General features: G+C 35.7%; 2 protein-coding genes across 3 annotated transcripts in view; one reads left to right on the top strand and one right to left on the bottom strand.

The window, feature by feature from the left end:
- Window positions 1-3175: 3175 nt before the first annotated feature.
- On the top strand, window positions 3176-12396 carry LOC115410230 (S-adenosylmethionine synthase). Its single transcript, XM_030121782.1, has 9 exons — window positions 3176-3563; window positions 4541-4618; window positions 4809-4931; window positions 5035-5147; window positions 6976-7119; window positions 7248-7466; window positions 8351-8533; window positions 10573-10706; window positions 10788-12396. The coding sequence occupies exons 1-9, from the start codon at window positions 3473-3475 to the stop codon at window positions 10888-10890; spliced, it is 1188 nt and encodes a 395-aa protein (XP_029977642.1). The 5' UTR covers window positions 3176-3472; the 3' UTR covers window positions 10891-12396.
- A 2106-nt stretch (window positions 12397-14502) lies between these two features.
- Window positions 14503-23865, bottom strand: part of LOC115410319 (transmembrane protein 150A-like) — a 35965-nt gene continuing 26602 nt past the window's right edge. For both annotated transcript variants that reach the window (XM_030121924.1, XM_030121925.1), the window contains exons 7-8: window positions 17918-18095; window positions 14503-15520 (exon numbers count right to left, since the gene is read on the bottom strand). In XM_030121924.1, the coding sequence (XP_029977784.1) occupies window positions 15279-15520; window positions 17918-18095 (420 nt within the window). In that variant the 3' untranslated portion in view covers window positions 14503-15278. The remainder of the gene's footprint in view (window positions 15521-17917; window positions 18096-23865) is intronic.

The raw sequence follows: 23865 nt of genomic DNA, 5'->3' as shown, positions 1-23865 counted from the left end.
GGAAAAAAATCGATCCTTAACAATTATAGATGAGTTTACATTAACCCTCAAAGACCTGGAACTATTTTTGTGGCAACTTCCCAATGATTTTTTTTCTCTACTAAGGGATTTATTACCATTTACTGTAATATTATCCTCTGCATTTTGCATTTTTGAGAAAAAAAAATCTGGTATTTTCCTATGTTTAATTTAATGATCATGTAGAAGTTCATAAAAGTTCAGAGTAAATTCAAAGCTTATTCTGTCAGAACAGAGAAAACTGAAGACAAAGTGACTATTTCTGCAAAAATATAGCATTAACTGAACGTAAAAACAAGTATCTACAACCACTGTTATTTGTCAAACTATAAGCAGAAGTTGTTGCAGTTTTAGCAGGAGAATCTGAACATCAAAAAGAGTCTTATCTGATGCTGCTGAAAAGCTGAGAAACTGTATTTTACTGAAATTATTAAAACATACTGATAGGATTAAAAAGCTAAGAAACATTTTAGATCAGTAGATGCTTTTATTTGTTGTTGGCTGTTCAGGTCCTTGAGAGTTAAGTTGCTTCCTGTTTTGTATTTTTCTAATAAATGTGGGTTAATATTAATCTCCTAAGACCCAGAAAACTACAAGTTTTGGGGGGTTTTTTGGCTTTTTTTTTTTTTTTTGTAAATAATTGCCTATATTGGAAACATCATAACGCAACAGTTTTTTCAGATGCATTTTATTTTTTTTATTTTTTTTCATGGAATGTCCTTTGCGGTGGACAGTTTTTTTGTTTTGTTTTGTTTTTTAATATAAAGCTGTGAAACTCTTGTCCACAACATAGACAGAAATCCTGCTGGATCTTAGGAGGTTAAGTATATCACTAAACGGATGTGGGATTCTGCATCTAATATTTATAAAGTCTCCTTGAAAATTATCACATCATCACTGGAGAAAACGGAAGGAGCTTTTAATGGACAGTAATTTTCACATTTATTTTTCACTTTTGTTTCCATGTATTAAGGAATATCCAATAGATTTTATTTCATTCTCAACATGACAGAAAACTAAATGTGTCCAGTCTTTTTATTACATGTTGAGTCACTTTGTGATCTTCCACTTTTTTTCCCATAATCAATTTGACTCATGTGTTTGTACTGAAGCACTGTTTCTGTTCAGATGTTTAGTTTAATGATGCGTCCAGTTTTGGGTCACAAAACATTGTATATTCACCTCATGCATCCCCCATTCACCTTAAATTTTACAAAAGATATGGAAAATGCTTTGTGAAACAATGAAAGTAGTGATTTTAATCACGGTGGGAATGAGTCTTCAAACATATTTGTATAGTACTGTCTTAGTCCACTTTTTACTATATATTATATTGTGCTGAACTTAACTTAATGTTTGCACAGATTGATTTTTCTGCAAATGTCTGCTAAATTAAGTTCTAGTTTTTTCAGAATATTACACTGTGTTTCAGCGCCTTCAGGATGACATCTAGTGCTCAAAACATCACAGTACAGCTGCATGTTTCTGCATTTGCATCTGCATTTGTTTGCATTTGGTAATTTTTTTTCTCTCATAATAAAATAATGAATTAAAATTAAACACAGATAAATAAATAAATGTGGCCCAGTTTTCAGTTCTGAAATACACACACTGAAACCTATCTTTATTGCAAAACAAGAACAAGATCTGTTTTTTGAGGTGCAAAAACCGTACACCATAAAATTCATGGTGTTTGTTGACCAACCATAGACAACCAAATATCAAATATTCAAACTTTTTGGCTGAAAAAAAACCAACAACAACAAAAAAAAAACATTAAAAAATACATTTTTTTAATGTATTGGTGAAACTGTTAATTCCACACATGAAATGGTGAAAAATATAAGATTATCCTCAGAAAATGTTATTAATGTTGTGATATATTTTAATCGTTAGATGCATTTCATGTACACTTAAGACCCCAGATTTGTTGTGTTTTAATAAATGTAGATATTATGGCAGTTTATCATGTTGCCACACTGCAAAAATCAAAATCTTATGAAGTATATTTTTCTCATTTCTAGTCAAAATATCTCATCACACTTAAAATAAGACATAATCACCGAAAGAGTAACTTTTCAGTGAGATATAAGAACTTATTTTTACACAATAGATCTTGAAAATCTTATTTCAAGAAATTTTACCAAGAGGATTTTCACTTGTTCCATTGGCAGATTTTTTGCTTGAATTAAGCAAAAAAAAATCTTGAATTTAGCAAAAAAAAAAAAAAAATCTGCAAATGAACAAGTGAAAATTATCTTGTAAGATTTCTTGAAATAAGATTTTCAAGATCTATTGTCTAAAAAAACGTTCTTATATCTCACTGAAAAATTACTCTTTAGGTGATTATGTCTTATTTTAAGAGCGATGAGATATTTTTGACTAGAAATGAGAAAAATACACTTGGTAAGATTTGGATTTTTTTCCAGTGCATTATTTTAGAGTCTGAAAAACACCAGATCATTTTTTGATTCAGTTTGAGATCCCCCGTTTTACACAAATAAAAGCATATCTACACAGAAAAGGCACACACTCATGCATAAAACATATCATAATGCAAGAAATGAACCCCAAACCTAACAGTAAATGTGTCCCCAAAACTACTCATGGACTGAAAAACCTAAATGTCTGTATGATGTATTTTATTTGAGAAGCACATAATGTGTAATAAATCACATGATCAGGGGAAGAATTAAGCAAACTTTCTTTTATTTCACCACAAAATTAACCAAATATGTCCTGTACCTCACATTATTGAGAATATGTTGTGTGTGTTACACTTAAAACCCTCTGAATGTCTTCATTTTCTTTTGGAACCACAGGAATCATTGCAGTGGCAGCTCTTTCTGCCTCTGTGTACATAGCCCCAGACATCCATTTAGAGAACTCAGGGGCCCCCAGGTACAAAGAAACAAAGACTAAGCATGAATGAATTGATGGAGGAGCTTTGAAGTAACCCTTTGTTGAAACCAGCTCTGCCGTCTGATTCGAGGACCACAAGCACATGTACCCGAGCGTTTGAGTTTGACGAGTCCAGCAACTGACAGGGCTGTGACAGAGTGGTCATTTTCAGCATGGGAGGAGTTAAAAAAAGTGTCTCCAAGATAAAAAAAAAAAAAAAACGGAAACCCTCCCTCTCTTTTCTGGCCTCTGAATGGTCTAACCCAGTGGTTCACATGGCTCCCTCCCCCCTGTGAGCTGAAGCATGTGTGTGCATATGAGTGTATGTTGTCTTTGCCTTATATAGCACAGAATTACCCGGGTGCAGAGCCTTAGGACTGTGAATTCCACTGCTTTTCTATTCACACAACAGCAGCAAAAGTCTACAACACAAACCGTCTGTATTTCTTATCTTATTTTATTCACAACAGAAAGAGACTTCTAGAACCAAAGCATCAGTTCTGCTTCTTTTATCCACTTTAAAACCGTGTCAGGCCACTTGAACGGGGACAGAATGAATGGTACAACGGATGGGAACTACGACCACACTCATCAAGATGGATCGTTCATGTTTACTTCAGAGTCTGTAGGAGAGGGGCATCCTGGTGAGTGGAACACCTGTACTGTTTGGTACGGCAGCTCCTCATGCTGCATAGAACGGCACTGTTAAAGGCATGTGTTTCTGCAGATTTGAAGTAGAGGTAATCCTGTGTCAAATGCTGTTATGTTTCATTGATCATCAGTGACTTTGTGGAATGTGCAGAATGCAGAGCGCTGGACTCATTGTGGAGGCATTGTATGAAAACCTGCACTTTGAAGAGCCACTTAGACCCACCAAAGTGTCATTTTAGGGTGTATGAATACAGTTGTGAAATATTTTTGAAAACTGACAATAGATGGCACAGTTAAAAAGTGGATTTGTGTATGTTTTTAGTGTGTTTTTCAAGATAATTAATAGCTTTAAGTGCAACAAAAATGCAAAAACACAGCATAGTCTTATAATATAATAGTAGTGTCATCTGTTATGCACAACTACAGTGTTATGAACAGTAAAGTGAGTGTTTCATTAAGAGGCAGTAGCTGTGTGTAACCATGTGGCCTGCATCAGACACACACCCTACTGAAGTTCACTCATTCATTCAGTCAGACTCAGAAGCACAATCATTTCTTAGACATAATCAGCCTTCCTCTTGTGAGTATCATTTGCCTTTGTTGTAGTATTTACACTCGGTCTGACCATGACACATTTAATGGCACAAAATTCAGGTCAGAAATGTGAATGTTGTGAATCAGTACAGTGTTCAATGAGACCGCCGCGGTACTTTCAACGTCTGATGGAGTTTCAGTGGATCGTGTCACACTGGTATGTATTCATAGAGCCAAGGCTATTCATAGTGTCATAGCATCTCATAGGAATGAGCTGTAGTACTCTGATGGAGAGGTGAAATCTGATCATTTCTAACTCTGCCCACATAAGGAATCTCACGTGTGCAGAAGGGGGTCAGAGGAGGAAACTGTGTAGGTATTTGCCCATGCAGCAAAACTGATTTTATTTTATTTTTTTTTAATTTTTCTGTTTCAGATAAGATATGTGATCAAATCAGCGATGCGGTGCTGGATGCTCACCTGAAGCAGGATCCTGATGCTAAGGTGGCCTGTGGTGAGTGTAATGTTTCACTCCAGCAGAGGGAAGCAGCACACAACAAACACTGACCTCAGTAATGTCACGGTTTTTTTTAGGATTCACTCACTTACATACAGGCTTCACTGCTTTTTTTTATTATTGTTCATTCAGAATGGATATAAAGTAGTTTAGAGTTGACCTCTTTGACCCCTTTGTGCTCAAATAGAGACAGTGTGTAAGACGGGCATGGTGTTACTTTGTGGTGAGATCACTTCACGGGCCAACGTAGACTACCAGAACATAGTGAGAGAAACTATCCGACACATTGGCTATGACAGCTCGGAAAAAGGTTTGTACATTTTACATTTGCTTTTCACGTCAACAAAGACCTATTGATTTTTTTTAATTCCGTCTTTCATTCATTTGTATTTCTTTTATGTGTGTGTTTCTAGGCTTCGACTTTAAAACATGTAATGTGCTGGTGGCTCTGGAGCAGCAGTCTCCTGATATTGCACAGGGAGTCCACATCGATCGTGTGGAAAGTGACATCGGAGCTGGAGACCAGGTATGTTTTAACCCTATAACACCAAATGTATCATATTTGATACATGAGTTTTGAAGCCCTCTACTTGATCAGTGAGATATTTTTTGTCTTGAAAAAACCTGATGTATACAATTAGATACATGCAAGACACAGATAATCCACCAGGGGGGAGGAATTCGTTCACCAGTGGCCTTTTCCAGTGACACTACAAGATTGTCAGGAGGCAGAACTTTGCCAATTTTGAAAAAGAATTAACAATTTATTAGTATACATTTGTGTTATATAATGTTTTTATTTGTTCAAAAATTATAATATTTGAGCATTGAGACCCGATGTAATAAATATGATACAAAATTGAAAATCATACATGGAAATTGATATTTAAAAAAAGAAATTTGGGGTTTTCAAAAGGAACAATAAAGCCTCTGGTTTAAAAGAAGTGGAATTTTCTGTCAGTGATTTAATGGTTCAGGCTTTACAGGGTTAAAGTACTTTCAGTCAATACGTGTATTTACTGTATGATGCTTTACTCTTACTTTACTTCCACTCAACTATTAACTAACGATTCTGTTGGGTTTCTGTAAATTGGCTTAGAGTCTGGTTTGGACCAACTCTATATATAAAGTGTCATGATATAACTTTTTTGTTGTGATCTGGCGCTATATAAATAAAATTTGATTGATTCAATGATTTAATTGGTTTTCCCCTGTAGGTCGCTTTGGAAAAAAGCGTCTGCCAAATGCATGAATGTAAATAAATGTAACTACATGTTGCATCAAATATTAGACATTTAACTCTGCTATCTGACAGCCTCTCTGTTTTTATTCTGAAAGGGATAAACAGATTACTAGTTCTTTTTTAATGGGTTGACAAAATTCTTCCTAAACAAAATAAACACACCTGGAAACTGACAACAGGTCTGTTTTCCTGAGCTCATGAAAGGCTGACATTTTAGAAAGGTCCACTTACTAACTAATAATATATGATGATCTTACAGAAGATAATGATTCCAGCTGATTAAATTACAAAACATTACATAAAGCATTTGAGATGAGCTGAACTGCGAATATATACAACAGTAAAATGAACATATTAACGTTAATGCAGCAGTAATAACCTACATTAACAATATTTGGTTCACCAGGTATGTTTTGAATGCATTTACTTTACTTATTTGTTGTGATGAATAAGTAAAATGAACTGCATTATTTTGCTGAGTTTTAATTTCTTGAGACTGAAAACATACAGTCACAGAAAAAATTATTAGACCACCCTTGTTTTTTTCAATTTCTTGTTCATTTTAATGCCTGGTGCAACCAAAGGTACATTTGTTTGGACAAATATAATAATAACAAAAAAAATAGCTCATAAGAGTTTAATTTCAGAGCTGATATCTAGCTATTTTCCATGTTTTTTTTATAATAATTAAAATCATCTAAGTTCTTACATCAATATCTATGGCATTGTACTGACAAAAACAGTGCTTTTAGGCATTCCATGTTTTCTTTTCTGTCTGTTTTAGTCACATAATACACACAGGAGTTAGTACTTGATTGCATAATTAATGTTTTTGATGACTTTGGATGGTCTAATAATTTTTTCCGTGACTGTATTCCGTGATTGTGGCAACTAATACCATGTTTTTATTTGCTTCTATGTGTAAAATTTTGTTTTATATGCACTTTTTGTTCTGTCTTATCTGCATTTATTACATGTTGTAAAGCCCTTTGTAACATTGTTTGGGAAAGTGCAACATGAATAAAAAATGTATGATTATAACTGTTACTTTCTCTACTTTCATTATCTCTACTTGTGTTTACTGTTTTTATTTTCCTTGTTCTGCGGGTAGGGTCTGATGTTTGGATACGCCACAGATGAAACAGAAGAATGCATGCCCCTCACCATAGTCCTCGCTCATAAACTCAATGCCAAGATGGCGGAGCTGAGACGCAATGGGACAGTCCCCTGGCTCCGCCCAGACTCCAAGACACAGGTAGAAACAAAACATACATCTGCAATGTGTCAAAAAGAGCATGAAATACACAAATAAATCAGTAATTAGACAGAGGAAGCCGTTAACTTATGAACCATCTCATGTATATTTGCTCCACTTTTGTCCAGGTGACAGTTCACTACATTCAGGAGAACGGTGCTGTGATCCCAAAGAGAGTCCACACTATTGTGATCTCTGTGCAACATGATGATTATGTAAGCCTGGAGGAGCAGAAGGAGGTCCTGAAGGAGAAGGTTATTAAGGCTGTGGTTCCATCAAAGTACCTGGACGAGGACACCATCTATCACCTGCAGCCCAGTGGACGCTTTGTCATCGGTGGACCACAGGTAAAGGCCTGTACAAACTTGAAGGTTTACTGAAGAGTTAATTATTCAGTTAATCAGTCCCACAACCTAGAATTAGACATTACCTCTGCTGATATTAGGCTCTAAGTATATTTTTTACTGAGGTGGTTACAAAAGCTATGGACTAGTTACTAATCAGAAAAAAACAATCACTGTAAATTAGAGAAAAATGACCCATATTTATTACAAGAATTACTTCTATCTATGTAAGGATTAAGAGCCATCTAAAAAAAAAAAGTTAAGCAAAGCAGTCATATTGAATATACTAAACAAATGTTCCATATTTTCAGCTGGAGTCATAATTTACATATAGATAAGATAAGATAAGATAACATAACATAACATAACATAACATAACATAACAACATAACATAACATAACATAACATAACAACATAACATAACATAACATAGCATAACAACATAACATAACATAACATAACATAACATAACAACATAACATAACATAACATAAGATAACAACATAACATAACATAACATATGCCTTTATTAGTCCCACAAGGGGAAATTTCAGGTTTACAGTAGCAAAGTACAAGCACACAAGAGCAAAGAAGTGCAAAATCAAGATAAACACAATCAAGAAAGTTATACACACAATTTACAACTGAGCACATGTTGATCATGCCACACATGTTTATTGCACGGTTTACTGTATTGTTCATTTTACGGTTATTGCACAGAATTTTTGGAGCACTTCTTATTGTAGAGCCTGACAGCTACAGGAAGGATATAGGATTCGTCATGTTAATTCAGGAGAAATCATCTTGTAGAGAAGTTTACAATAGCATGTCTTATCCATTGCTTTTTGTGCAGTACTTATTATTAAAATGTTCTTTTTTGTGCCAGGGTGACGCTGGAGTGACAGGCAGGAAGATTATTGTGGACACATATGGTGGTTGGGGGGCACACGGTGGTGGGGCCTTCTCTGGTAAAGACTACACCAAAGTGGATCGCTCTGCTGCCTACGCGGCCCGCTGGGTGGCAAAGTCCCTGGTGAAGGCTAAACTGTGCAGGAGGGTGTTGGTTCAGGTGACGCAACACTTATAATACAATACTATCACCATGTGTTGATGGTATCATGATGCAACAGTGGTGTGAAATTGTGTCATAATGTCTGAGTAGCTGAAAAAACCCTTTAATATATAATGTCAGTTTAATAGAATTTGACAACTAGATGGACTGAAAAAGTCTTGGCTTCAACACAGACACATTTACTGCATTATTCTAAGAATTCGTGTTTCTGGTAAGCAGGTTTAGCAGTATGCCTACATACTGTTAGTCTCATAGTGTAATAGTGTAAAGTCGTATTGTGATATCTGCATAACTTTACTCTCTTAAAACATCACAATTTGGACAAAAATATGACTTAGGCAATTATGCTGAGGCTAATGATATTTAAGTATATCAGTGTCATACTGAGCATTAGCAGAATACATTATATGTATCATACAAAATAATATATCTCTAGGCCATGATTAAATCTTTCTTTCTCAAAAAAAACATAAAACAAAGCGCCATCCTCTAATTTTTTCAGCACACGTTCACAGAGGCATCATTTCAATAAGTTAAAACAATGTCACTACTTATATTTCTGTAGTTTTTTGACACATAATGTTCCTGAACCCAGACCACACCAACTGAATCAACCCTAGCTCATAACACTCCTTTCACAAGGTTGTACTATAGGCACAAGGCATCATGGGTAATCACTTCATCCACACCTATCACTCTGGAACAGACCAAATGACCTTTGTCCATTGAAACACAGTCCAATTTTTATGCGCTCTATCAAACTGATGATTATTTAAGAAAAGAAGCTACTTTTTTCGGCCAAGCTCTGTATTTTGGTTTTAATGTGAGGTTTAATTTTCTTGCTAAGGGTTCTAATTTCACCACTGACTAGAGCAGGGGTGTCAAACTCATTTTAGTTCAGGGGCCATATTCAGCTAAATTTGATCTCTAGCGGGCCGGACCATAAAAATAATAACATAATAACCTATAAATAATGACAACTCCAAATTCTTGTCTTTGTTTTAGTGTAAAAAAATAAAAAAAAAAACCTGTTAAATTATGAAAATACTTACTTTTATAAACTATCAAAAAAAAAAAAAAAATCTGAAAGAACTGAAATTTAAATTTTGAAACATAAGAAATTTAGTGCAATTTTAACAATATTATTCCTCAACTTATCATTTCTACATGTGTATTATGGATCAGATCTACAAAGACACTAAACACTGAGGAACAGGCAGAAAAATTGTTCAAATTGTGCTGAATTTTCTTTAGAAATTTCAGGTTCTTCATATTTGTTCAGGTTATTCACATTTTAGTGTTACAGGATAGTTTGTAAATGTGAATATTTTCATAATTTAATATTATTTTTTGCACTAAAACAAAGAAAAAAAATTTAAGTTGTTAATTCTAGATTTTTTTGGCTTAATTGAAGATTTTTTTACTTAATTGAAGATTTTTTTTTTTGCTTAATTGAAGATTTTTTTTTTACTTAATTGAAGATTTTTTTTGCCTTAATTGAAGTTTTGGGGTTTTTTTTCTTAATTGAAGATTTTTTTTTTTTTGCTTAATTCAAGATTTTTTGCTAAATTTGAGATCCTTTTGGCTTAATTCAAGATTTTTTTTTTTTTTTTAACTTAATTGAAGTTTTTTTTTTTTTTTGCCTTAATTCAAGATTTTTTTTGGCTTAATTCAAGATTTTTTGCTAAATTTGAGATTTTTTTGGGCTTAATTCAAGATTTTTTTAACTTAATTGAAGATTTTTTTTTTGGCTAAATTGAAGATTTTTTTTTTTTACTTAATTTGAAGAGGGTTTTTTTTTTTGGCTTAATTCAAGATTTTTTCCTTAATTCAAGCTAATTTTTTTTTTTGTTTAATTCAATTCAAGACTGTGGAACTTTTGCACTTGACAAAAACATCCCAGGGGCCGAACTGGACCATTTGGCCCCCGGGCCGCATGTTTGACACCCCTGGACTAGAGTCTGAACTGCTCTCACACTTCTTTTGTCTTTTTCTGACACTGAATAGAACGTTTCCTGTCCTCTTTTTGCTTCCAGGTGGCCTATGCGATCGGAGTGGCTCATCCTCTGTCCATCTCCTTGTTTACTTACGGTTCCTCTCATAAGAGCGAGCAGGATCTGCTGCAGGTCGTCAATAAGAACTTTGACCTGAGGCCTGGAGTCATAGTCAGGTCAGCGTTCAACCTCTGCATCTTCTCTACTGTTGTGACTCCTTTTGGACACATAAGAACCTTTGTCTCATTATGCTGCAGAGACCTGGACCTGAAGAGACCAATCTACCAGAAGACCGCCTGCTATGGCCACTTTGGCAGGAAGGAGTTCCCATGGGAGGTCCCGAAGACCCTCAACTTCTAGAGTGCGTGTGTGTTTGAGAGTGTGAATGTATGCGTGAGAGAAAGAAGAGCGTCAGTGATATATAGATAGCTGTCCTCGTGCTAATGTAACCCAGTAAGCGAAAGGCAGCTGCAGTGGACAGAGGGATGGGTCAGGGTGGGGTGCACTCAAACTCGTGTCATTGGACTGGTCCAAAGCGGTTTTTTGATGGGTCTGGGGTGTCATCTGTAATTTATGACTTAGTTTCCCCTCAAAGGTAACTAGAAATCTGAGCGAGACGCCTGGTATTTTTGTTATGTTGATGCAGTGAACAATCCCATGCATGCAGTTTGCTTCACACTTAAGAGATTTAGAAAGTTGTTGAGCTCCTATTTTATAATCTGCATGTAAAAGCAAGAAAATGACCAAATTCTAAGAGAGCATAGCCATGCATACATTAACAGCAGCATTTCAGGATCATGTAACGTCTTATTAGAACTCAAGTGCATGGTTCATTTGTTTTTTGGCAGATGTTTTTATAAGTAGATAGTTTACATCATGCTGTCTGCAGGCTTTTTGTATGCATTTAATGTCTTTATTTGGAAGGAGACCGGAAACGAAGGTGTAAGAGGAGGGGCATGGTTTTTGGAGTTAAACCAGGTCTACGCCCGTTAACACTTGACTACTGCGTGATGTGAAAGTTTCATAGGTCTTAAAAAATATTACATACAGTACAAACAAAGTCTTAACGCTGTTTAGGCATTTTTATCAGTAGGAAATTAACGCACAAATCAACCTGCTTTTACTCTTTTTACTTTCTGTTTGAGGTGTTGCAGAAGAAAGATAAGGTATGCTATTAATGACAATGAAATGTGGATGTCAAAACTTAAAGGTACAATATGTAACATTTACATATGCTTGAGTTTGTGCGTTGCTTAATAATTTTTTATCATCAGCGGACTCATATCTTTTTAGTCATTTTCCTCTGTGGAGATTTAGCCATTTTAAACATCTATCCGACATACATGAATACAAGTGGCCAGCTGTAAGTGTGTCTGTTCAGATCTGATATTAGCATGCTCACTTTTGATTAGTTCTCATTTCCCTGCTCCAGAAGCTCATCTTCAGTCTATAGAAAAAACATATGCTCATTTCAAGTTGAACAAACTGGCTTTACCATGCTTCAGTTGGAATTTTTTTTTATTAATTCTACTGCTCAAAGGTGACCAACTCAGATTTTAAGGTGGACAGTTTTTTATCTGTTACTAATTGCAGGAGGCTATTAATGAAGTGCACCTTAAATATCGATGAGAAGTGTTTTACCGACTCTTTGATGCTTCTTCATACACTTTAATGATGATTAAATCTTGAACAAAAAACTTTGGGAATTTAAAGTGAGGTAAGTGAAGTGGTAAAAGCAGAGCATCCTTAAATTGAGCTCATGTATCACATATGCAGTCTCGGAAAAAATTATTAGACCATCAAAAGTCATTAAAAACAATGGTTATTCAATCAAGTACTAACTCCTGTGTGTATCATGTGACTAAAACAGACAGAAAAGAAAACATGGAATGCCTAAGAGCACTGTTTTTGTCAGTACAATGCCATAGATATTGATGTAAGAACTGAAGTGATTTTGGTTATTATCAAGAAAACATGTAAAATGGTTAAATATCAGCTCTGAAACTGAACTCTTATAAGATATTTTGTTGTTATCATTATATTTGTCCAAACAAATGTACCTTTAGTTGTACCAGCCATTAAAATGAACAAGAAATTGAAGAAAACAAGGGTGGTCTAATAATTTTTTTCCGTGACTGTATATTAGGCACTTGTGAGTTTTGTTACCATATTTAAGAAATCTTTACAATATTTTTATATGATGCACTAAACAGAACACATCAGCGGAGTAGGCAGTCTTTCAGTGTGTCCCAGAACACACAAATGTTCAAACTATATAAGAATGTGGACTTACGTGACTAAAGCCACTTCTGAATGTGTCCTGAAATGCATCATGAGTGTGTTTAAACCTTACATTAGAGCTTTCCCCATATGATTTGATTTGCTACACTGGAAAAATTCTAAATCTTACCATGTGTATTTTTCTCATTTTTAGTCAAAATATCTCATCACACTTAAAATAAGACATAATCACCTAAAGAGTAACTTTTCAGTGAGATATAAGAACTTATTTTTAGACAACAGATCTTGAAAATCTTATTCCAAGAGAATTTTCACTTGTTTTATTGGCAGATTTTTTTGCTTAATTCAAGCAAAAATATTTTGTATTAATTTTTTTTTAACTTGTTTATAGAAGGGCATTTTTCCAGTGTAGGATGGATATTAGTGCAGCATCTGAACAGGACCTCTTCTGCAAAAGGCACTATCACTACATCTTCCATGTAATTCTACCCAAGAGGAGTGCAACTCTCCAGATAGGTGACTGTAGATGGTGCCAGATTGATTTCCTGACACTGCATAACACAGTATTTAAGATGGAGCCTTTATATCTAAATCAGAGTGCACGCTGTTGTCATGGATGTAGGGAACATAAGACAATCATTTTCAATCATTCTTTTTTAAGATACATTACAATCTGGTCATTGGTTGAAAAAAACGAAAAATGTGTGTAAATTTTTCATATGTTAAATGTTGTACCTTTAAGGTTTTTGTAACCAAATCTGAGCATTTGAACGTACTTTGTCATCAGACCAGGGAAATGATGTAAATATGATTTTTGAACAATAAAACATTTTATTAAGAAACCATTCAGTCGTTACTATTTGGATTAACTACAGGCATTATTTGTCTTCTTTTTGTGGAATTATTTTCTGAAAATAATCATATACAACATGATAGATCTGTCCTTAAAATTTGGTCCCACTATGACTGTAAGGCGCCAGTTCCAAAGAGATATAATACAACACAAAAGATCTTACCACAGATCTAAAAAGATACAAAAGACAAATTATACAAAATATCTTCTCTAGGCAATATGAGGCTATTTGGGCTGTAATGTTCTACAGAGCTGCTGTGGATAGATGAGCTGAACCGTACAATAAGCAAAGCAGAAAACGCTGCAAAGAGTAAAACTTCACTGCAAAAATCAAAATCTTACCAAGTGTATTTTTCTCATTTCTAGTCAAAATATCTCATCACACTTAAAATAAGACATAATCACCTAAAGAGTAACTTTTCAGTGAGGTATAAAAACTTATTTTTAGACAATAGATCCTGAAAATCTTATTTCAAGAAATCTTACCAAGATAATTTTCATTAGTTCGACTGGCGGATTTTTTTGCTTGAATTAAACGAAAAAATATTGAATTAAGCAAAATTTACTAACTGGTTTATTTACAGTTTCTTATGTTTCTGTTGATGTTAATGAACACTTGTCCCTGTCAAAGTAATAAATATGAATACAAACACAAATACTTAGAGGTTGAGAGAAGAACTGCACATGGATCTGCCTCTCTCACTAGAAAAAATGTCCCTCTAAAAACAAGTTAAAAGAAATAATAATACAAGCTATTTTTGCTTGAATTAAGCTAAAAAAATCTGCCAATGGAACAAGTGAAAATTATCTGTTAAAATTTCTTGAAATGAGATTTTCAAGATCTATTATCTAAAAATAAGTTCTTATATCTCACTGAAAAGTTATTCTTTAGGTGATTATGTCTTATTTTAACTGTGATGAGATATTTTGACTAGAAATGAGAAAAATACACATGGTAAGATTTGGATTTTTGCAGTGTTTAAAGCATAAAAATCTAGGTCATAACCTGGGGTAACAATACAAATGTCTTAACATATTACAACAACCAAACAGCTTGAAATGCAACACACAATACTTGGCACACAGAAATGGTCCGTCTATTGTTCGCGGTTGTGGAAAATTTGGCCTTACTATTGAGGTAAGAGTGAAAGCAAATGTAACAAAACTTCCTGAGAAAAAACTCACAATGCAGGATTTGTTGTCTGACCACCCACATGTAAAAACAAACACCAAAGCCAACGCTGCAACTTTGTGCACGTCGAGGAAAGACATCTGAGGCACTTTCAGTAAAAAGCAGCTACAGCCAAGTCATTGTTACAATATGACTATTAAAACAAACAAGGGCTGCGTGCATGTGTGAGTACATGTAATATCTCTTGGCGATTTTTTTGCTGGCCTTTGTGATGTGCAATGTTGTGCAATGTCGATCCACTGTGGTCTACACTTTTATAACGCAGTACAAAAGTCTGTCAGTCTTGGGTCAGCGCTGGTTTGAACAGCTTTGGTGCCATGGTTATGTGCAATAGTAAGCGGGATATACATGGTGCAGTTTCCAGGCTCCTGGCTCCACTTTAGGGCTTTCAGATTGTCCTCAGTCTGTTCTATTTGCCCTTTTGTCCTGATAAAAGTGGTGATGATGCACATTGATGTTCAGCTACAGCATGGATAAACTGTCTGGCTGGTGATGGTTGGTGCTCACCTCTGCTTTGTGCTCAGAGGAGGGGAAGTTCTGAACTCCGCCTCCTCTGGACAGGACCAGCAGAGTATCACCTGACATGCCCCCAAACTCAAAAGCAAACGTCCCGTAAAAGAGCATGATGAGTATGCAGTAGACCCACTCGAAAATGGCAGAGGCGTGTTGTAAGGCAAAGCTCATCTGGCAAAAGAAAACCCCACCTGGAGATCAGAGGTTAAGGAGAACAACAGCAGCAGAAGTCAGCCAACAAACAGAAACACATACTTCTTATTGATTCTAAAGCTGTAGCTCCATGATGGACGCAATGGCTTGGTTGAGTTCTAGAATACTGGGGTGGGGGGTGGGGTGTGCAAACATGTCTTCCTAACTGGATCACAACTTTTCACCCATGTTAAGCCCACAAACTGTTACCTTTCTTTGTGTGTGTGTGTGTGTGTGTGTGTGTGTGTGTGTGTTTGTGTATATTTATGTACAACGTGACCACCTAACCCTGCTGTTTTTCTTCTCCTTTTTGTATTTTTTCTGAAAACACAATAAAAATTATTTGAAATATAAAGTTGTAGCTCCTCAGGTTCTTGCCTCATGTCCTCAGCCCTCACACTGGAGATGTGAGTGAAGGACTTGAGGCAAGGAACCAATAGGGCGTCCCATTTTTGGGACTTCTTTTCTGATCAAGCTCTTAATTTGACCAGTTAATCTCTTATATATTAGTAACTCCCCCAAAAAAATTTCGGCCCAATCTGTAAAGTTTTAGACCCCCCCCCCCACCACCATCTTTTGGGTTCCTGTCAACCGAGTGCAGAAAACCCATTTTTCAATGGAAAATCATGCATTTGTCAGTTAGTTATGTCATTTTTGCTCATGCAAATGTCATATTAGAGGTTTTGGGGGATGCTACTGTCATTTCTGAAGGTCTCAAATCATGTACAGGTCAAGGTCACATGATTTTAGACAAGGTCAAGGTCATTTGACACTGAGAAATGGGTAAAATCACACGTTTTTACTGATTTCTTTATTGCCTAGTCTTATTTCAAAGATATCACTCAGGGCTTTCGCTGGAGATCATTTTATCCTAGATTACCCATCTGGTACCCTCCCTTTTCTTCAGTTCAGCAGGTACCAGATTTCTTTTTCCAGAGAAGGGTAACACATTTTCAGTGTAAATATGCCAAGTCATCCTCAGAACCAAGGAACCAAGGAAAGAGGAGTCAAGCCAAGGAAGAGGAGCATTTAGAAACATGTGACATCCTGACCTCAGAACCCTCATTTTAAATAGATGTCATCTTTATTAGATTAGATTAGATTAGATTAGATTAGATTACATTAGATTCCTTTTATTGTCATTGCAAATAAATACAATAAAATTTTAAAGCGCAAGGTAAAAAAAGGACCCCCCCCAAAAAAAATTTATGATCTCATGTAAACTTATGATTAAATTTTAATTAATTCATAATGTGGCGTAATGCATCAGCACTGATGAAGATAGATCATACATTTTTATATAAATACATATAAGTTTGATTGGTGATCATTTAAAAAAACTAAACTAATACAAATTCAGATTGAATAAAACTCTCATTTTCAGAGTCCTGCTCCTGCCATGGTTTGGATAATCCAGACATCCTTTAAACGTCATGGGTATGATCACCAAAAAGCCTTCCACAAAGCTATGACTAAGCATTATCCATGGAGCATTAAAGATACACCTATGGTCTCCTTAGTCAAAGCTCCACCACTCAGACTCCTCAGTCCTCGACACTCAACCATTGACCCCTGACCCTCAGTGTGTATTTAAAGGAAAGTAGACGTGTTCAAGATGGTACTGTGAGGTCAGTTTCCAGGTCACCACAAGCAGTGAGGAGGCAAAACACAAGGAACTGATCCAAGGCCACTGACTCCATAGGATGTAGAGGTGTTGTTTGTCCAGTAGGGGGACACGTCACCCTATGATCTAATAAATAACTTGCTATCAGAGCAGCACAGATACTGCATACCTGACTGGATGGTCAATAAACTCACTGATAAGACGATGGAATCAAATGTAATGCAGAATTTGTAGCAAACACTTTCAGTGTTATATACAAATATACACTGAACACATAGGATTTCCCTTTAAGTGCAAATGTGATTTAATGTTAAAATGTTTACTGTAGTTTCACAGAAACTTCCAGTGAACTGATATGTTTTGGAGTCTCTATTAAAAAACATGAAAAAACTAATTCAGATACTTGAGTTTTCAAAATGGTACAGTATTCCATTACTACTTCTGTGGCTAGATTTTTCTTTCCTTGATTTGCTTCAATAAAACTTTCCTGGTAAGGGTGAGTAAAGTTAATTTTTTTTTTTTTTTTAACATTTTTTCTACTTTGCTAGACACTAGATAATAGTTAAAAATAGAAATCAAACCTAGACTACTGCAGGTTTTCTTAAAACTAAAATGCATGAGCAGATGCATAAGCAAATTTGACTACATCACATCTACAAATCAGAACTTATCTGCAATTCTGAGTTGTTTTCATAAATCATGTCACAAATAAGAAAAGTGCATTTAAAGAAATTATTTTTACAACTACATTTGCTCCATATGTGAAGGATACTGAGCACCAAAGCGACCAGTGCGAGGAGGGTGATGGCCACCCGTAGATGTCCGGTCCTGTACTCCTCCTGGGTCTTGGCTAGTCTGTAGGTCAGAGCCGACTGCAGACACACAAACAGCATACTGGAGGGGAAAGCCACTCCAGCTCCGACATAGTGGAGGACTTTGGCATAATCCACCTGGAACAGAAGCAAACACAAACATACAGTACATATTTAAATAACAGTTTAGTGTTAGCCTCTCCTCTGCACTACAACCATCCTGTTCCTGATCAGAGGCAGAAATCTGTCCTTAAAATTCAATTATTATTACTTGAGGTTTACTCATAGGAACTTCAAGCAACAAGGAAATAAAAAAAGCACAAAAGACACAGACATGGGTTATCATGACCTATGCAACACCACCATTCTGGTTAATAACAGGAACAATATCGTCAAATAAAGAGGACTAGGAGACAGGACAAGCTGCACCGGGAAAATAAAAGAGATAAGAAGAGCTGATGATCTCACTTAGTATCCCTTAAACTGACACAGCTGGATTCAGGATATGATTTAATATATAATAAAAAATATATAACTTCTTAGTGTCCTTATCAGGTACTTATTGCAAAAACCAACATCAGACAATACATCTTCATCTGCTGTCTTAATCCTATCTGATCCACCAGTTTGTCACACATTTTCAGATGCGACAGCTGGTATGATGATGACTCATCCTGCACATGGAATGGAGTTAAGTGGATGATGAAGGTCTGCTGGCAGAGAACATCATAGCTGTTTAAACTGCAGAAAAACAGGCAAGAGATGCAAAGAGTAAAGGGCCGAGCACACCGAGGTATAAAACTGTAATGATAACGACAACTGTATCATAACACAGGGATCACTTTCAGAGCATTTTGATGAACAATACAAACACTGATAGGCAATCACTCAGAATACATCTGAATTTATGGATTCATGTTGAGTCTGTTCAGCCCCGCATGTCACCTGATAATCAGAATATGAATAATAATAATTTTGGTGCTCAGATTCAAATACAGCTGCTGTTTATCCCATAAGGACCTAGTGTGACATTTGTGGCAGTTCCAAAATGAACTTTCCTCTATATTTAACCGTCCTTAAGTGATTTATCACCATTTATTGTAATATTATCTTCAATATTTTGTATTTTTTTCCAGTGAAAATCATGTATTTTCCTATATTTAATTTACTAATCATGTAGATGTTCATAAAAGCTCAGAGTAAAGTTGAGGGTTATTATATCAAAAACAGAGAAAACTGAAGAAAAAGTGACCTTTTCAGCAAAATCTCTCATTAAATGTACATAAACCCAGTGTCTCCATCCACTGTCATTGATCCAACTCCATGGGTTTTACTGGTGAATCAATGTTGTAAAAGATGACGGTGTTTCCTCAGTAACCACGGAGCATATGAACACCCAAATGGGTCATATCTGATGACCATGAAAAATGAAAAACTGCATTTAACACCAATTATTTAGATAGATTGATAAGATTAGTGGAACAATATGTATTAAACAGTTTGGATCAGTGGATGATTTTGGTAGATGGAGGATGTTTGGATCTTTAAGGGTTAAAGCAGTGTTTTTCAACCTTGGGGTCGGGACCCCACATGGGGTCACATGGAATTCAAATGGGGTCACCTGAAATTTTTAGTAATTGATACAATAAAAAAAAAAAAAAAGAAAAGAAAGAAAAACGTAATAATAAAAAATATATGGTGAATTGAGAGAGACAATCCCAATACATACAAGACATAATGAACTCTGAAGCTGAAACTGAAGCACTGTGGTACTGTTTATCTTTCAAATGTTCATTGTGGTCGGTTTCAGATGCTGCAGCTCTTTCATAATTCATAGTTTGAGTCCTTGTTTGTTCAGTATTAATTGTCAGCCTTGTAAATCCAAGCTGGACTGACTGTACATATCCTGACCAAGGAAAATCAAATTCTCACTTTGTGCAGTAATCTACACCTGGCTTTTCTGCCTCCGTCCATAATAATATACATTATATAGACAAAATGTCATCTAAAATTAATGTTTATTTGCAACATAATATTGCAAACCATTACATGACAAAAACAAATTAATTTTAGCAAAAACATGTCTCCGTTTTGAATGTATGGGGTTGCTAGAAATATTAAAATGGGGACACGAGCCAAAAAAGGTTGGAAACCACTGGCTTAAGGAGTGATAGTGTTCATTAGTGTGAATTTTTCTTTTTAATTGCAGTTCTTAGTGTGGATGACACAAGTGACTTGCATCCTGAGATCGAACCTTTAAGTGAGGAGGCTGCATCCACATTAGAGAAAAAAAAAAACAATGAAGGTTTAAGGAAAATGAAATGCTTTTGATTCCAAATTTGGACCAAGTGGCAGTGAATCAGGCCACATTTACTTCATTATCTGAACACAAAGTTGTTGAAAAAGGTTTCAGTATATCTACTTTCCACATCCTCACTTTCTCATTCAGTTTTCGGAAAAGTAAGGATCAACACTTCATGTCTGAGATATAAACAGCGGGCCCTGTGTGTACTTGGATGTTTATCACAACACCCGCTCAGCATATGTGGTATGCTATTTAGGTTGGCGCACATTTATACAGTACATCACCCACTAGTGGAGTCCCGCCATGTTTATTCTGAGGCAAACAGTGAGGTTCATTATGTAAGATGTAGCATGGGTGGGGAGGTGGGTCCTGCAGCCTATCAGACGGTAGAGGAGGGTCGACCCAAAACCACTGCACCAAAGACCCTGAAACTGAACTGTGCTGTGTGCCCCAAAAAGTAATGGAATGGTCCAAATGTGCACAGACAGGCCACAAGGAACATGATCCAGCTGCTTTACACTCACTCACGAGAGTGGGCCCCCTAAAACACTGACCTTAGACACGCAAAGACACGTGTTTGAACATTACAACATACAGCATGTACAGTATGAACCACTACACTGATACCTCTGCACCACCACACACACAAGCACATAAATGTCACAGTAAATTTCAATAACTGGCCACACACACTACATTCCTCACAAACTCTGCAGATTCATGTGTGTTTGGTGTTTGGTTCATGTGGTCTGCTCACATGTACATGTATGTGCCTGTTCACATGCATTCATCTAAAAGCATGCATGTGCTTTTAATGTACAGTTAGCAGACCCCTTTATAACAGACAGTAACAATACAAAGCCACGAGTCAAGAAACCGACTATAATGAACAAAAACAATACATGTGAGGGGTATGAACTCAGTGAACTGAAAGATTCTTTTACTTTTTGCAGGGTTTTTTTTTTTTTTTTACGACTGAAATAATAACGGTGACGGGCAAAGAAACAACAACAAGGTTCATCGTGGAGACGATAAAATTATTAACACAAATAGAAATTAAATGAAAATAATGGGTTACAATACTTTAACAAGATCTGTGGCTCTTTCAAGTCTGTAACAGTGCCTAAAAAAGACATTAAAGCTTCAGTGTGTAATATTTAGTGGCATCTAGAGGTGAAGTTACCAAGTGAATACCCCTCGCCTCACCCTCCTCTATGGTGGCTGTTCTCTAGAAACAGCGTTTGGTGTGTCCATTCCTGGTTTTTTAGTTGAAGGTGTATCCACACACATGCGTAATAGGTGGAAATATTGCACTTTAACCCTGAATGCCACCTGGTACATTCACAGAAAAGTCCATTCTGAGTCACTGTAAAAACTTGTAGGGAAATACAAAAACAAAATTATTCTTATTTCTTGATTATATACCAATGAAAATAAATGATGGATATTATATTTATTTACATTTATCAGGAAGTGCAAGGTGATTATTGTGGGTCTAACATTAGACAAGGGGTCACTTTTCTGCAAAAATACTGATTTGTGTAAGTCTAACCCTTTCAAGACTGCCATTATAACAGGCAGACATGTTTTCTTTGCAATAAAAGTGTCATAAAATGTCTTTTTTGCAAATTCTTTTGCACCTTTGTTTTTAAGAAGAACTTAACTTCCAATGTCTGGCCATTAATTATCATTATTATAAATGATAAATGCTTAAAACAGTGTGTGTTAGTAAAAAATAAAAACACAGACTTGAAGTTTTAACATATTTATTACCAGAAACAACTGTTTATGTCCATAATGAACTTTTTGAGCTTGCAAACATAAACTTTCAACTGTTTTACATTTGCTCAAACATGCTTTTTGGCCTTGAACAGACAGTATCCATATTATGGCTTCATATCTTTTGTTATTTCCAGGCATTTTATAGCCTGTGTGGAAGTCTCTGAAACAGTTCCTTTCTACTTCTAATAGAGTCCCACATTGCTGCTGTAAAGTGTTATATAGTGTCGGAAAGCTGAAGCTCTCAGCTTTCTGACGCCATCTGAATTTTGTGGACAGTTCAGAAGATGCAGTAATTTGATTGCTGTAAGGTGCAAAATGTAGCACCAGACAGATTGCAGTTGTTAAAGGGTTAAGAGGAGACACTGAATAACTCTGACATGAAAAGCTTCAAGTTAATAATATCTTACAATAATCCTAAAACATCACAGGGACAGTCTTCAGAGGTGCAAAATACAAAACAGTGCCTTTATGGCTGTTAAAAATCAGCATTCAATGTGATCCAACTGTGTCTATTCAAAACAGCAGTGAACTGATCTGACAGGTACGTCCTTAAAATGAACTTAGAGACAGAGACACAAAAGCTAAACAAAAGTATGTTGATTCAAAGCTGATACAACCACAGAGAAAGTGCCAGGCATCTTCCAGACAGAACAAACACAACATCAAAAGTGATTTGCTTGGAGGGTCTACAAAGTACAGAGACCCTGCAGTGGAGTGTTACATCAGAAAAACTCAGCAGCAGTGACGCAGCAGGGCATCATTCAACCAGCAGGAGCATGTTTTCACTGACACAGATGATGGCTAATCCATCACAAAAGTAAAATATAGTTGTACGGTGATTCATTACTCCTGATGAATTATGTAAGTAATAAAATATAAGTGATTATTCGGACTAGTCGAATGATTTTGAGCCTTTTCAGATTATTATTTCCTGACAGAAGCATCTTATTCTGTACTCCTTACATATTTACGTTTCACAAAGATTATCGAGACCCTCTGCTTTCAGTTGTCATGGCGATAACCCACAAACCCATCAGACTTATGAAAGTAGTACATGAAGCTTATGAAACCATCAAAAAGTAATGTGCATCTGAAAAGTGGTGAAATGGTTACAAAAGCTATCATTTAAAGCCTCAATCAGCTTCAATTTTATCAGGCAGAAACAAGTTACATTTTGCTGCTAATTTAACAAAATAAACATTTTACTCTCAGTATCAAAGCCAGATGTTATACTGTTACAACACTGACAAAACGATGTCTGACTGCTATTAGACGCCCCACAGAAAAAGATCAAACATCCGCCTCAAACTCAAACAATCTACAACTGCCAGAGACAAACAGTGAGATGGCCTGTGAATGGGATTTATGTAAGCGTTTATGCAGAGCATTTTAGACCTTTCTTAATCTAACTGATGACTTTTGGGAGGTAAATTAAGTTGGCATTTTATCTTTAAGATGTTGAACACAGTAATTAGTTTTTCTAACTTTAAATTAGGCTGAAGTCAGTCCTGCTCCATGGAACCTAACCTCAGAAATAAATTGAAATACAGTCAGTGGCAAAATACAACTAATTTTTTGATTCTGTTCTATTGTAATTATGGCATCATTTACACATATGATATTTGTCAGTCTAAACGATAACTTTACAAATCAAGAAAGAAGTTCATTAAATAACTGTTTAAGTATCAGACTGTGAAAATACATGAATATAAATATAACTGCCTCTGGCTATGATCAGTTCAGTCACTGAAGATGCATCTGGAGCTTCAAAAGGACCAGATACAGACGCGGAAAAATTATTAGACAATCAAAAGTCATCAA

The sequence above is a fragment of the Sphaeramia orbicularis genome, chromosome 19 (genome assembly GCF_902148855.1).
Source record: "Sphaeramia orbicularis chromosome 19, fSphaOr1.1, whole genome shotgun sequence".
In the NCBI taxonomy this organism is placed as follows: Eukaryota; Metazoa; Chordata; class Actinopteri; order Kurtiformes; family Apogonidae; genus Sphaeramia; species Sphaeramia orbicularis.
Note: the sequence above shows the minus strand (reverse complement) of the source record. Positions and strands in the feature narration are given on the sequence as shown.